This window comes from Oncorhynchus mykiss, chromosome 19, assembly GCF_057628025.1.
Source record: "Oncorhynchus mykiss isolate SJ-2025 chromosome 19, ASM5762802v1, whole genome shotgun sequence".
NCBI lineage: Eukaryota > Metazoa > Chordata > Actinopteri > Salmoniformes > Salmonidae > Oncorhynchus > Oncorhynchus mykiss.
This window is the reverse complement of record NC_143040.1, coordinates 5,312,501-5,325,013: the sequence shown is the minus strand read 5'-3', so window position 1 is coordinate 5,325,013 and position 12,513 is coordinate 5,312,501. Positions and strand designations below refer to the sequence as shown.

The window sequence follows — 12,513 nt, the reverse complement described above, 5'->3', positions numbered from 1 at the left end:
CAGGGCTGTATTGAGAGTGAAGGAGTCTATGGCTCTGGCATAAGGATCTCCTCCCCAAAGCACAGGGCTGTAGGTTTGAACCCAGTTCTGTCTCTCTATCATGGGTTGTCTTCACACGTAGGACCCTGCTGCAGAGCCAGCCAAGGCTGCTGGGATTGGCTGTTATACATAGGACTCTGCTGCAGAGCCAGCCAAGGCTGCTGGGATTGGCTGTCACATGTAAACTGTCTATAAGGGAGCGATAAACGTGAGTGGTCAATCCTGTGGTTCCGGAACAGTTTTAGCCTATTAAAAATACTGAGCTTTTTCCAGACCTTTTTCTCCTGAGTACAGCAGTGGTTCAGTAGAGAAAACAACACGTCCATCCCTGTCGGTGTCCCTGCCCAGCCAGGTCAACTGTGATACGAGTCCGTATTCCCTGTCGGTGTCCCTGCCCAGCCAGGTCAACTGTGATACGAGTCCGTATTCCCTGTCAGTGTCCCTGCACAGCCAGGTCAACTGTGATACGAGTCCGTATTCCCTGTCAGTGTCCCTGCACAGCCAGGTCAACTGTGATACGAGTCCGTATTCCCTGTCAGTGTCCCTGCACAGCCAGGTCAACTGTGATACGAGTCCGTATTCCCTGTCGGTGTCCCCCTGCACAGCCAGGTCAACTGTGATACGAGTCCGTATTCCCTGTCGGTGTCCCTGCACAGCCAGGTCAACTGTGATACGAGTCCGTATTCCCTGTCTGAGGACGTCAGGAAATGACATGGAACCCGGCCACTACTGGCAACAGTGAGCGGCCACTAGGGGCAACAGTGAGCGCTGTTACCTTCAAAGTAGGTTTTAATCTGCCTCTGATTCCAAAAGTTGCACGTTTGAATCCAGCAATATAAAGTTGTTTTTGATATTTTTTGTTTTAAACCTATGCCAAACATTAACCCTTACCATTCGGAGTTATTGCCCCAACTTAAACTTAACATAAAAAATGTAGAGTTAATGCCTAACGTTAACCTAAAACACTTTGAAATTTGAGAAACATCTGTGAGAGCTGGAACCACACTGATCAACCCTGTCCCGGCAACCCTACACTTCAAAACACAAAGCCAATAGCTCCTTTACACCTGGAGCAGATCTCTGACTACATTTGTCATGAAGAAATGGGGAGGGGCCAAAAATGACAAGCTCAAGACTTGAACCTAGCTTGAGAGTGAGTGACAGCCTCAGGACTCTGGCATCTCTGTCTGGGGGTGCTCCATAAGAAAGGAGTTGTAGGCTCCAACCCTGAGCAAGACTCTCTGGATAATGGTTGTAGGTTCTAACCCCAGTCAAGGCTCTGCAGCATGGTTGTAGGTTCTAACCCCAGTCAAGGCTCTGGAGCTCACTCCTGCCTCGTCAAATCATTCATTCTGACTATACAACACGCTCACTCCTGCCTCATCGCTCACTCCTGCCTCGTCAAATCATTCACTCTACCTATACAACACGCTCACTCCTGCCTCGTCAAATCATTCATTCTACTATACAACAACACGCTCACTCCTGTCTCGTCAAATCATTCACTCTACCTATACATCACGCTCACTCCTGCCTCGTCAAATCATTCATTCTACTATACAACAACACGCTCACTCCTGCCTCATCGCTCACTCCTGCCTCGTCAAATCATTCATTCTACTATACAACAACACGCTCACTCCTGCCTCGTCAAATCATTCATTCTACCTATACAACACGCTCACTCCTGCCTCATCAAATCATTCTACCTATACAACACGCTCACTCCTGCCTCATCAAATCATTCATTCTACTATACAACACGCTCACTCCTGCCTCGTCAAATCATTAAATTCTACTATACAACACGCTCACTCCTGCCTCATCAAATCATTCTACCTATACAACACGCTCACTCCTGCCTTATCATATCATTCATTCTACTATACAACACGCTCACTCCTGCCTCGTCAAACCATTCGCTCACTCCTGCCTCATCAAATCATTCACTCTACCTATACAACACACTCACTCCTGCCTCATCAAATCATTCATTCTAGCTATACAACAACACGCTCACTCCTGCCTCATCAAATCATTCATTCTACTATACAACATCACGCTCCCTCCTGCCTCATCGCTCCCTCCTGCCTCATCGCTCCCTCCTGCCTCATCGCTCCCTCCTGCCTCGTCAAATCATAACAAACAAAGCAGGACATGGAAGTTATTTATTGGTTTCCTTACAGCAGTTAGCAATACTTTAAACTTTTTTGAAAGCCCCCAAAAATAAATAAAAATATTAAATTAAATAATTAGATCACCGTGTTTTTATTCAACACAGCGACAGTAGCAACTCTGGTTGCTTCCTCTTCTCGTCTCCTTTTTCCTCAACCCCCTCGACTTAATCTGCACTGATCTGGCAAGACCCAGACAAATTAAAGCAATGTCAAAAACGGTCCGATGTCTTTCGCGTGTTCGCCTTCGCCTGTCCAGTCCTTTCGGGGTCAGTGTGAAATGGAGGATACAAGGAAAGGAGACGAGTATACAAGGAAATGAGGAGAGGAAGCCGCTCTGAGAGTATGGAGACGCGGCCGAGGAGAAGAAGTAGCAGAAGACAGCTGACATGCGGAGAGGGAAAACACTGGGACAGCCTCCCAAATAGCACCCTATTCCCTTATAGAAGTGCACTACTTTTAAACCAGGGCCCAGTATATAGGGAATAGGGTGTCATTTGGGACACAGGCTGGGACTGGGGATGCATTCATATTAAAAAATAAATCCTCATGTAGACACAACAGATTCCAAATCCTCATGTAGATTACAACAGATTCCAAATCCTCATGTAGATTACAACAGATTCCAAATCCTCATGTAGATACAACAGATTCCTAATCCTCATGTAGCTACAACAGATTCCTAATCCTCATGTAGCTACAACAGATTCCAAATCCTCATGTAGCTACAACAGATTCCAAATCCTCATGTAGATACAACAGATTCCAAATCCTCATGTAGCTACAACAGATTCCAAATCCTCATGTAGACACAACAGATTCCAAATCCTCATGTAGATACAACAGATTCCAAATCCTCATGTAGATACAACAGATTCCAAATCCTCATGTAGATACAACAGATTCCAAAACGTTACTGTATTGTAGGCTTGTTTAGAAGAAGAAGAAGCTCCGTTTGTTTTTGTAAATTAAATATACAAAGAAAAACATGTTTGTCTTTTTATTATAAAAAAAAAAAAACGCAACTCAGGTGACAAATATTTGTTGTTGTTGTTTTGAATTCCCTGACTTATGAGAAAGCACTGGGTAACCACCACAACGCGCATGATAACCTTTCTTCAGGACAATACAGTCCAATCAAAATGGTCCTCTGCCCAGCCCTCTTTCCTACCCCCCCCCCCCCCCCCGACACACACACACACACACACACCTTCACATCCTACAGCTACACCCACGCACACATACATCAGTGCATTCATTTGTCATCACTCCATCCACCTCTCCACCCCTCTATCATTTCCCTTTAGGGCTGCGGGGCTCCCATGTGCTCTGGCTGGCGGTAAGGAGGCCTGGGAGGGCCACATAGTCTTTCTGGAAACGGGAGTTGGGCGTTCTCTGTCTCTTCCTCTCTCCCTGGGTCGTGAAGAAGGCGTCCTGGAAACGCATGCTGGATGCCGTCGACTGGAGAGAAGGAGATGGAGGAGAGAAGGAGAGGGAGGTGAGGAGAGAAGGAGAGGGAGGTGAGGAGAGAAGGAGAGGGAGGGGAGGAGAGAAGGAGAGGAGAGGGAGGAGAGAAGGAGAGGGAGGAGAAGGAGAAGTAAGGAGAGGGAGGAGAGAGAGGAGAGGGAGGAGAGAAGGAGAGGGAGGAGAGAAGGAGAGGGAGGAGAGAAGGAGAGGGAGGAGAGAAGGAGAGGGAGGAGAAGGAGAAGGAAGGAGAGGGAGGAGAGGAGAGAAGGAGAGAGAGGAGAGAAGGAGATAAACATACAGGTACAAATGTGGTACATAGATCAGAGTCCATACAGTCAGTCTAGTACAGTAGATACAGTCAGTCTAGTATAGTAGTATAGTATATAGATCAGAGTCTATACAGTCAGTCTAGTATAGTAGTATAGTATATAGACCAGAGTCCATACAGTCAGTCTAGTATAGTAGATACAGTCAGTCTAGTACAGTAGATACAGTCAGTCTAGTATAGTAGATACAGTCAGTCTAGTATAGTAGATACAGTCAGTCTAGTATAGTAGATACAGTCAGTCTAGTATAGTAGATACAGTCAGTCTAGTATAGTAGATACAGTCAGTCTAGTACAGTAGATACAGTCAGTCTAGTACAGTAGATACAGTCAGTCTAGTATAGTAGATACAGTCAGTCTAGTATAGTAGTATAGTATATAGATCAGAGTCTATACAGTCAGGCTAGTATAGTAGTATAGTATATAGATCAGAGTCTATACAGTCAGTCTAGTATAGTAGATAGTCAGTCTAGTATAGTAGATACAGTCAGTCTAGTACCGTAGATACAGTCAGTCTAGTATAGTAGTATAGTATATAGATCAGAGTCTATACAGTCAGTCTAGTATAGTAGATACAGTCAGTCTAGTATAGTATATAGATCAGAGTCTATACAGTCAGGCTAGTATAGTAGTATAGTATATAGATCAGAGTCTATACAGTCAGTCTAGTATAGTATATAGATCAGAGTCTATACAGTCAGGCTAGTATAGTAGTATAGTATATAGATCAGAGTCTATACAGTCAGTCTACTATAGTAGATAGTCAGTCTAGTATAGTATATAGATCAGAGTCCATACAGTCAGGCTAGTATAGTAGTATAGTATATAGATCAGAGTCTATACAGTCAGTCTACTATAGTAGATAGTCAGTCTAGTATTGCACTATAGTGAGTCTAGTATAGCATATAGATCAGAGTCCATACAGTCAGTCTAGTATAGTAGATACAGTCAGTCTAGTATAGTAGTATAGTATATAGATCAGAGTCTATACAGTCAGGCTAGTATAATAGTATAGTATATAGATCAGAGTCCATACAGTCAGTCTAGTATAGTATATAGATCAGAGTCTATACAGTCAATCTAGTATAGTAGTATAGTATATAGATCAGAGTCTATACAGTCAGTCTAGTATAGTAGATACAGTCAGTCTAGTATAGTAGATACAGTCAGTCTAGTATAGTATATACAGTCAGTCTAGTATAGTAGATACAGTGCCTTGCGAAAGTATTCGGCCCCCTTGAACTTTGCGACCTTTTGCCACATTTCAGGCTTCAAACATAAAGATATAAAACTGTATTTTTTTGTGAAGAATCAACAACAAGTGGGACACAATCATGAAGTGGAACGACATTTATTGGATATTTCAAACTTTTTTAACAAATCAAAAACTGAAAAATTGGGCGTGCAAAATTATTAGTTGAAGTGTCATAGTTGAAGTGTACCTATGATGGAAATTACAGGCCTCTCTCATATTTTTAAGTGGGAGAACTTGCACAATTGGTGGCTGACTAAATACTTTTTTGCCCCACTGTAGATCAGTCCATACAGTCAGTCAAGTATAGTATATACAGTCAGTCTAGTATAGTATATACAGTCAGTCTAGTATAGTAGTATAGATCAGAGTCTATACATTCTAGTATAGTATATAGATCAGAGTCTATACATTCTAGTATAGTATATATCTATATCTATCCACATACTGTTGGTCATGTAGTGTATAATAGCATCATATCACACTATAAACAACACAGGACCACACAGGCCAGTAGATGTTCAGCGAGTGCAGTACTTACGAGTCGCCCTTTCACCTTTTTGGGAAGGTCTTCATCCAGAGTATAGACATCCTCTCGCTTAGCTACCACCTGGGAACCATCCTCAAACTCCACCTGGGAAACCACACACACATACACAGACACACATACATACATACATACATACACACATACATACATGACACAGACACATACATACATGACACAGACACAGACCTTAATACACATCAATGTATTCTGTGGATATTATATAATCCAGTTATATTCAGTTTCTGTCCATAAATGTGATTATTTATTTCTACACACTCTTCCTCATGGTTAGATGAAATGTTGATTTAATATCTGACCACTACTTAATACTAATGTTAAGTTACTATCAAAGCTATTAAACCTTCTGTATATCCATCTACCGAATAAAGTTATTAAATATTATTAAACCTCCATCTACCTATTAAAGTTATTAAATATTATTAAACCTCCATCTACCTCTTAAAGTTATTACATATTATTAAACCTCCATCTACCTCTTAAAGTTATTAAATATTATTAAACCTCCATCTACCTCTTAAAGTTATTAAATATTATTAAACCTCCATCTACCTATTAAAGTTATTAAATATGATTAAACCTCCATCTACCTATTAAAGTTATTAAAAGGACAATTTACACATTATAAAACCTCCCATCTGGCATCACTGAGCAGTACCTGCATCAGAGAGTGGTTTAGGCATACCTTAACCCACCCCTCTCCACCTTAACCCACCCCTCTCCACCTTAACCCACCCCTCTCCACCTCTCTCCCCACCTTTCTCCACCTTAATCCACCTTAACCCACCCGTCTCCACCTTAACCCACCCCTCTCCACCTTAACCCACCCCTCTCCACCTTAACCCACCCCTCTCCACCTCTCTCCCCACCTCTCTCCACCTTAATCCACCTTAACCCAACTCTCCACCTTAACCCACCTCTCTCCACCTCTCTCTCCACCTTAACCCACCTCTCTCTCCACCTTAACCCACCTCTCTCTCCACCTTAACCCACCTCTCTCTCCACCTTAACCCACCTCTCTCCACATTAACCCACCTCTCTCCACATTAACCCACCTCTCTCCACATTAACCCACCTCTCTCCACCTTAACCAACCTCAACCCACCTCTCTCTCCACCTTAAGCCACCTCTCCACCTCAACCCACCTCTCTCCACCTCAACCCACCTCTCTCCACCTTAACCCACCTCTCGCCACCTCAACCCACCTCTCGCCACCTTAACTCAACTCTCTCCACCTTAACCCACCTCTCGCCACCTCTCTCCACCTCAACCCACCTCTCTCCACTTCTCTCCACCTCAACCCACCTCGTCCTTTCAACCCACCTCGTCACCTTAACCCACCTCTCGCCACCTCTCTCCACCTTAACCCACCTCTCTCCACCTTAACCCACCTCTCTCCACCTTAATCCACCTCTCTCCACCTCAACCCACCTCTCTCCACCTCAACCCACCTCTCTCCACCTTAACCCACCTCTCGCCACCACTCTCCACCTTAACCCACCTCTCTCCACCTCAACCCACCTCTCTCCACTTCTCTCCACCTTAACCCACCTCTCTCCACCTTAACCCACCTCTCTCCACCTCAACCCACCTCTCTCCACCTCTCTCCACCTCTCTCCACCTCTCTCCACCTCTCTCCACCTCAACCCACTCTCTCCACCTCAACCCACCTCTCTCCACCTCTCTCCACCTCAACCCACCTCTCTCCACCTCGTCACCTCAACCCACCTCGTCCCCTCAACCCACCTCGTCACCTCAACCCACCTCTCCCCACCTTAACCCAACTCTCGTCAACTCTCCCAACCTCTCTCCAACTTAACCCACCTCTCGTCAGCTCAACCTACCTCTCTCCACCTTAACTCACCTCTCTCCACCTCTCTCCACCTCTTTCCACCTTAACCCACCTCTCTCCACCTCTCGCCACCTCAACCCACCTCTCTCCACCTTAACCCAACTCTCGTCACCTCAACCCAACTCTCTCCACCTTAACCCAACTCTCGTCAACTCTCCCAACCTCTCTCCAACTTAACCCACCTCTCGTCAGCTCAACCTACCTCTCTCCACCTTAACCCACCTCTCTCCACCTCTTTCCACCTTAACCCACCTCTCTCCACCTCTCGCCACCTCAACCCACCTCTCTCCACCTTAACCCAACTCTCGTCACCTCAACCCAACTCTCTCCACCTTAACCCAACTCTCGTCAACTCTCCCAACCTCTCTCCAACTTAACCCACCTCTCGTCAGCTCAACCTACCTCTCTCCACCTTAACCCACCTCTCTCCACTTCTCTCCACCTCAACCCACCTCTCTCCACCTCAACCCAACTCTCTCCACCTCAACCCAACTCTCTCCACCTCAACCCAACTCTCTCCACCTCAACCCAACTCTCTCCACCTCAACCCAACTCTCTCCACCTCAACCCAACTCTCTCCACCTCAACCCAACTCTCTCCACCTCAACCCAACTCTCTCCACCTCAACCCAACTCTCTCCACCTCAACCCAACTCTCTCCACCTCAACCCAACTCTCTCCACCTCAACCCAACTCTCTCCACTTCTCTCCACCTTAACCCACCTCTCTCCACCTCAACCCACCTCTCTCCACCTCAATCCCCTCTCTACCTTAACCCACCTCAACCCACCTCCCTCCACTTCTCTCCACCTTAACCCACCTCTCTCCACCTCAACCCCCTCTCTACTTTAACCCAACTCTCTCCACCTCAACCCCCTCTCTACTTTAACCCACCTCTCTGCACCTCAACCCACCTCAACCCAACTCTCTCCACCTCAACCCAACTCTCTCCACCTCAACCCAACTCTCTCCACTTCTCTCCACCTTAACCCACCTCAACCCACCTCTCTCCACCTCAATCCCCTCTCTACCTTAACCCACCTCAACCCACCTCTCTCCACTTCTCTCCACCTTAACCCACCTCTCTCCACCTCAACCCCCTCTCTACTTTAACCCACCTCTCTCCACCTCAACCCCCTCTCTACTTTAACCCACCTCTCTCCACCTCAACCCACCTCAACCCAACTCTCTCCACCTCAACCCACCTCAACCCAACTCTCTCCACCTCAACCCACCTCTCTCCACCTCTCTCCACCTCAACCCACCTCTCTCCACCCCAACCCACCTCTCTCCACCTCGTCACCTCAACCCACCTCGTCCCCTCAACCCACCTCGTCAACTCTCCCAACCTCTCTCCAACTTAACCCACCTCTCGTCAGCTCAACCTACCTCTCTCCACCTTAACCCACCTCTCTCCACCTCTCTCCACCTTAACCCACCTCTCTCCACCTCTTTCCACCTTAACCCACCTCTCTCCACCTCTCGCCACCTCAACCCACCTCTCTCCACCTTAACCCAACTCTCGTCACCTCAACCCAACTCTCTCCACCTCAACCCAACTCTCTCCACCTCAACCCAACTCTCTCCACCTCAACCCAACTCTCTCCACCTCAACCCAACTCTCTCCACCTCAACCCAACTCTCTCCACCTCAACCCAACTCTCTCCACCTCAACCCAACTCTCTCCACCTCAACCCAACTCTCTCCACTTCTCTCCACCTTAACCCACCTCTCTCCACCTCAACCCACCTCTCTCCACCTCAATCCCCTCTCTACCTTAACCCACCTCAACCCACCTCTCTCCACCTCAACCCCCTCTCTACTTTAACCCACCTCAACCCACCTCTCGCCACCTCAACCCACCTCTCTCCACTTCTCTCCACCTCAACCCACCTCTCTCCACTTCTCTCCACCTCAACCCACCTCTCTCCACTTCTCTCCACCTCAACCCACCTCTCTCCACTTCTCTCCACCTCAACCCACCTCAACCCACCTCTCTCCACCTCAACCCACCTCTCTCCACCTCAACCCACCTCTCTCCACCTCAACCCACCTCTCTCCACCTCAACCCACCTCTCTCCACCTTAACCCACCTCTCTCCACCTTAACCCACCTCTCTCCACCTTAACCCATCTCTCTCCACCTTAACCCATCTCTCTCCACCTTAACCCATCTCTCCACCTTAACCCATCTCTCCACCTTAACCCATCTCTCCACCTTAACCCATCTCTCTCCACCTCAACCCACCTCTCTCCACTTCTCGCCACCTCAACCCACCTCTCCCCACCTCTCTCCACCTAAACGTGTGGAGGAAGGTTTTTTTCCCCGTTAACACTTTTCTAAACCGTCGTCACAGAGCAGCCCCCCGTGCGTCAGAGGCAGTTGTGCAACATAACACGCGTTCCCACAGAGAGAGAACTAAACCAAACTGGAGACTTAAGTGGTTGTTTCTCCACCATCTTGACTTGGTGAATTTTTCATCATGTTTAAATAATGCAGATCATCGCCACCTCATTCTCCTCCATCATCTCTCACGCTCTCCCTCTCTCTCTCGCCATCTCTCTCCATCTGTTTTCTCAATCCTCTCCCTCTCTTTGCCAGTCTCTCTCTACATAGAACTTACAGACTGGTTAAAGTCACTGAGTTCAGGGGACTAAAGATGACAAAAGTTGAGTGAGTTCCGTTTACTGCCCTGTGTCCTGTCCTGGTTCTGGTTCTGGTCTAACACCTGTATGTAATGGTTGCAGTGTGTCCTGTCTTGGTTCTGGTTCTGGTCTAACACCTGTATGGCTGCAGTGTGTCCAGTCTTGGTTCTGGTTCTGGTCTAACACCTGTATGGGTGCAGTGTGTCCTGTCTTGGTTCTGGTTCTGGTCTAACACCTGTATGGGTGCAGTGTGTCCAGTCTTGGTTCTGGTTCTGGTCTAACACCTGTATGGGTGCAGTGTGTCCTGTCTTGGTTCTGGTTCTGGTCTAACACCTGTATGGGTGCAGTGTGTCCTGTCTTGGTTCTGGTTCTGGTCTAACACCTGTATGGGTGCAGTGTGTCCTGTCTTGGTTCTGGTTCTGGTCTAACACCTGTATGTAACGGCTGCAGTGTGTCCTGTCTTGGTTCTGGTTCTGGTCTAACACCTGTATGGGTGCAGTGTGTCCTGTCTTGGTTCTGGTTCTGGTCTAACACCTGTATGGGTGCAGTGTGTCCTGTCTTGGTTCTGGTCTAACACCTGTATGGCTGCAGTGTGTCCTGTCTTGGTTCTGGTTCTGGTCTAACACCTGTATGGGTGCAGTGTGTCCTGTCTTGGTTCTGGTTCTGGTCTAACACCTGTATGGGTGCAGTGTGTCCTGTCTTGGTTCTGGTTCTGGTCTAACACCTGTATGTAACGGCTGCAGTGTGTCCAGTCTTGGTTCTGGTTCTGGTCTATCACCTGTATGGGTGCAGTGTGTCCTGTCTTGGTTCTGGTTCTGGTCTAACACCTGTATGGGTGCAGTGTGTCCTGTCTTGGTTCTGGTTCTGGTCTAACACCTGTATGTAACGGTTGCAGTGTGTCCTGTCTTGGTTCTGGTCTAACACCTGTATGGGTGCAGTGTGTCCTGTCTTGGTTCTGGTTCTGGTCTAACACCTGTATGTAATGGTTGCAGTGTGTCCTGTCTTGGTTCTGGTTCTGGTCTAACACCTGTATGGGTGCAGTGTGTCCAGTCTTGGTTCTGGTTCTGGTCTAACACTTGTATGGGTGCAGTGTGTCCTGTCTTGGTTCTGGTTCTGGTCTAACACCTGTATGGGTGCAGTGTGTCCTGTCTTGGTTCTGGTTCTGGTCTAACACCTGTATGTAACGGCTGCAGTGTGTCCTGTCTTGGTTCTGGTTCTGGTCTAACACCTGTATGGGTGCAGTGTGTCCAGTCTTGGTTCTGGTTCTGGTCTAACACCTGTATGTAACAGCTGCAGTGTGTCCTGTCTTGGTTCTGGTTCTGGTCTAACACCTGTATGTAATGGTTGCAGTGTGTCCTGTCTTGGTTCTGGTTCTGGTCTAACACCTGTATGTAACAGCTGCAGTGTGTCCTGTCTTGGTTCTGGTTCTGGTCTAACACCTGTATGTAATGGTTGCAGTGTGTCCTGTCTTGGTTCTGGTTCTGGTCTAACACCTGTATGGCTGCAGTGTGTCCTGTCTTGGTTCTGGTTCTGGTCTAACACCTGTATGGGTGCAGTGTGTCCTGTCTTGGTTCTGGTTCTGGTCTAACACCTTTAAGTAATGGCTGCAGTGTGTCACGAAAGTCAAATAAGTGTATGTGTGTCCAGGACGCAGCAATTGGACCATGAAGGCCTGATTCACGCAGTCTCCTCTGAAAAGTTGATGTTGAGATGTGTCTGTTTTTTAGAACTCTGTGAAGCATTTATTTAGGCTGCAGTCTGAGGTGCCGTTACTTCTAATAAATGTATCCTCTGCAGCAGAGGTAACTCTGGGTCTTCCTTTCCTGTGGCGGTCCTCATGAGAGCCAGTTTCATCACAGCGCTTGATGGTTTTTGCGACTGCACTTGAAGAAACTTTCCAAGTTCTTCATTTTCTGAACTGACTCACCTTCAAGTCTTAAAGTAATGATGGACTGTTGTTTCTCTTTGCTGATTTGAGCTGTTCTTGCCATAATATGGACTTGGTCTTTTACCAAATAGGGCTGTCTTCTGTATAACACCCGTAACAGATTGGCTCAAACGCATTAACCTCACAAGGGGTAGGGGGCACTATTTTCACCTCCGGATGAAAAGTGTGCCCAAAGTAAACTGCCTGCTACTCAGGCCCAGAAGCTCGGATATGTATATAATTAGTATATTTGGATAGAAAACAC

At 47.0% G+C, this 12,513-nt stretch overlaps 1 protein-coding gene across 21 annotated transcripts in view; it reads right to left on the bottom strand.

The window, feature by feature from the left end:
- Positions 1-2,191: 2,191 nt before the first annotated feature.
- LOC110534602 (lysine-specific demethylase 4C) overlaps positions 2,192-12,513 on the bottom strand; it is a 64,063-nt gene continuing 53,741 nt past the window's right edge. For 14 of the 21 annotated variants that reach the window (XM_090209923.1, XM_090209932.1, XM_090209933.1 and 11 more), the window contains exons 21-22: positions 5,799-5,891; positions 2,192-3,674 (exon numbers count right to left, since the gene is read on the bottom strand). In XM_090209923.1, coding sequence (XP_090066049.1) covers positions 3,507-3,674; positions 5,799-5,891 — 261 coding nt within the window. In that variant the 3' untranslated portion in view covers positions 2,192-3,506. The remainder of the gene's footprint in view (positions 3,675-5,798; positions 5,892-12,513) is intronic. The other 7 variants (XM_090209924.1, XM_090209934.1, XM_090209935.1 and 4 more) reach the window with 1 other exon arrangement.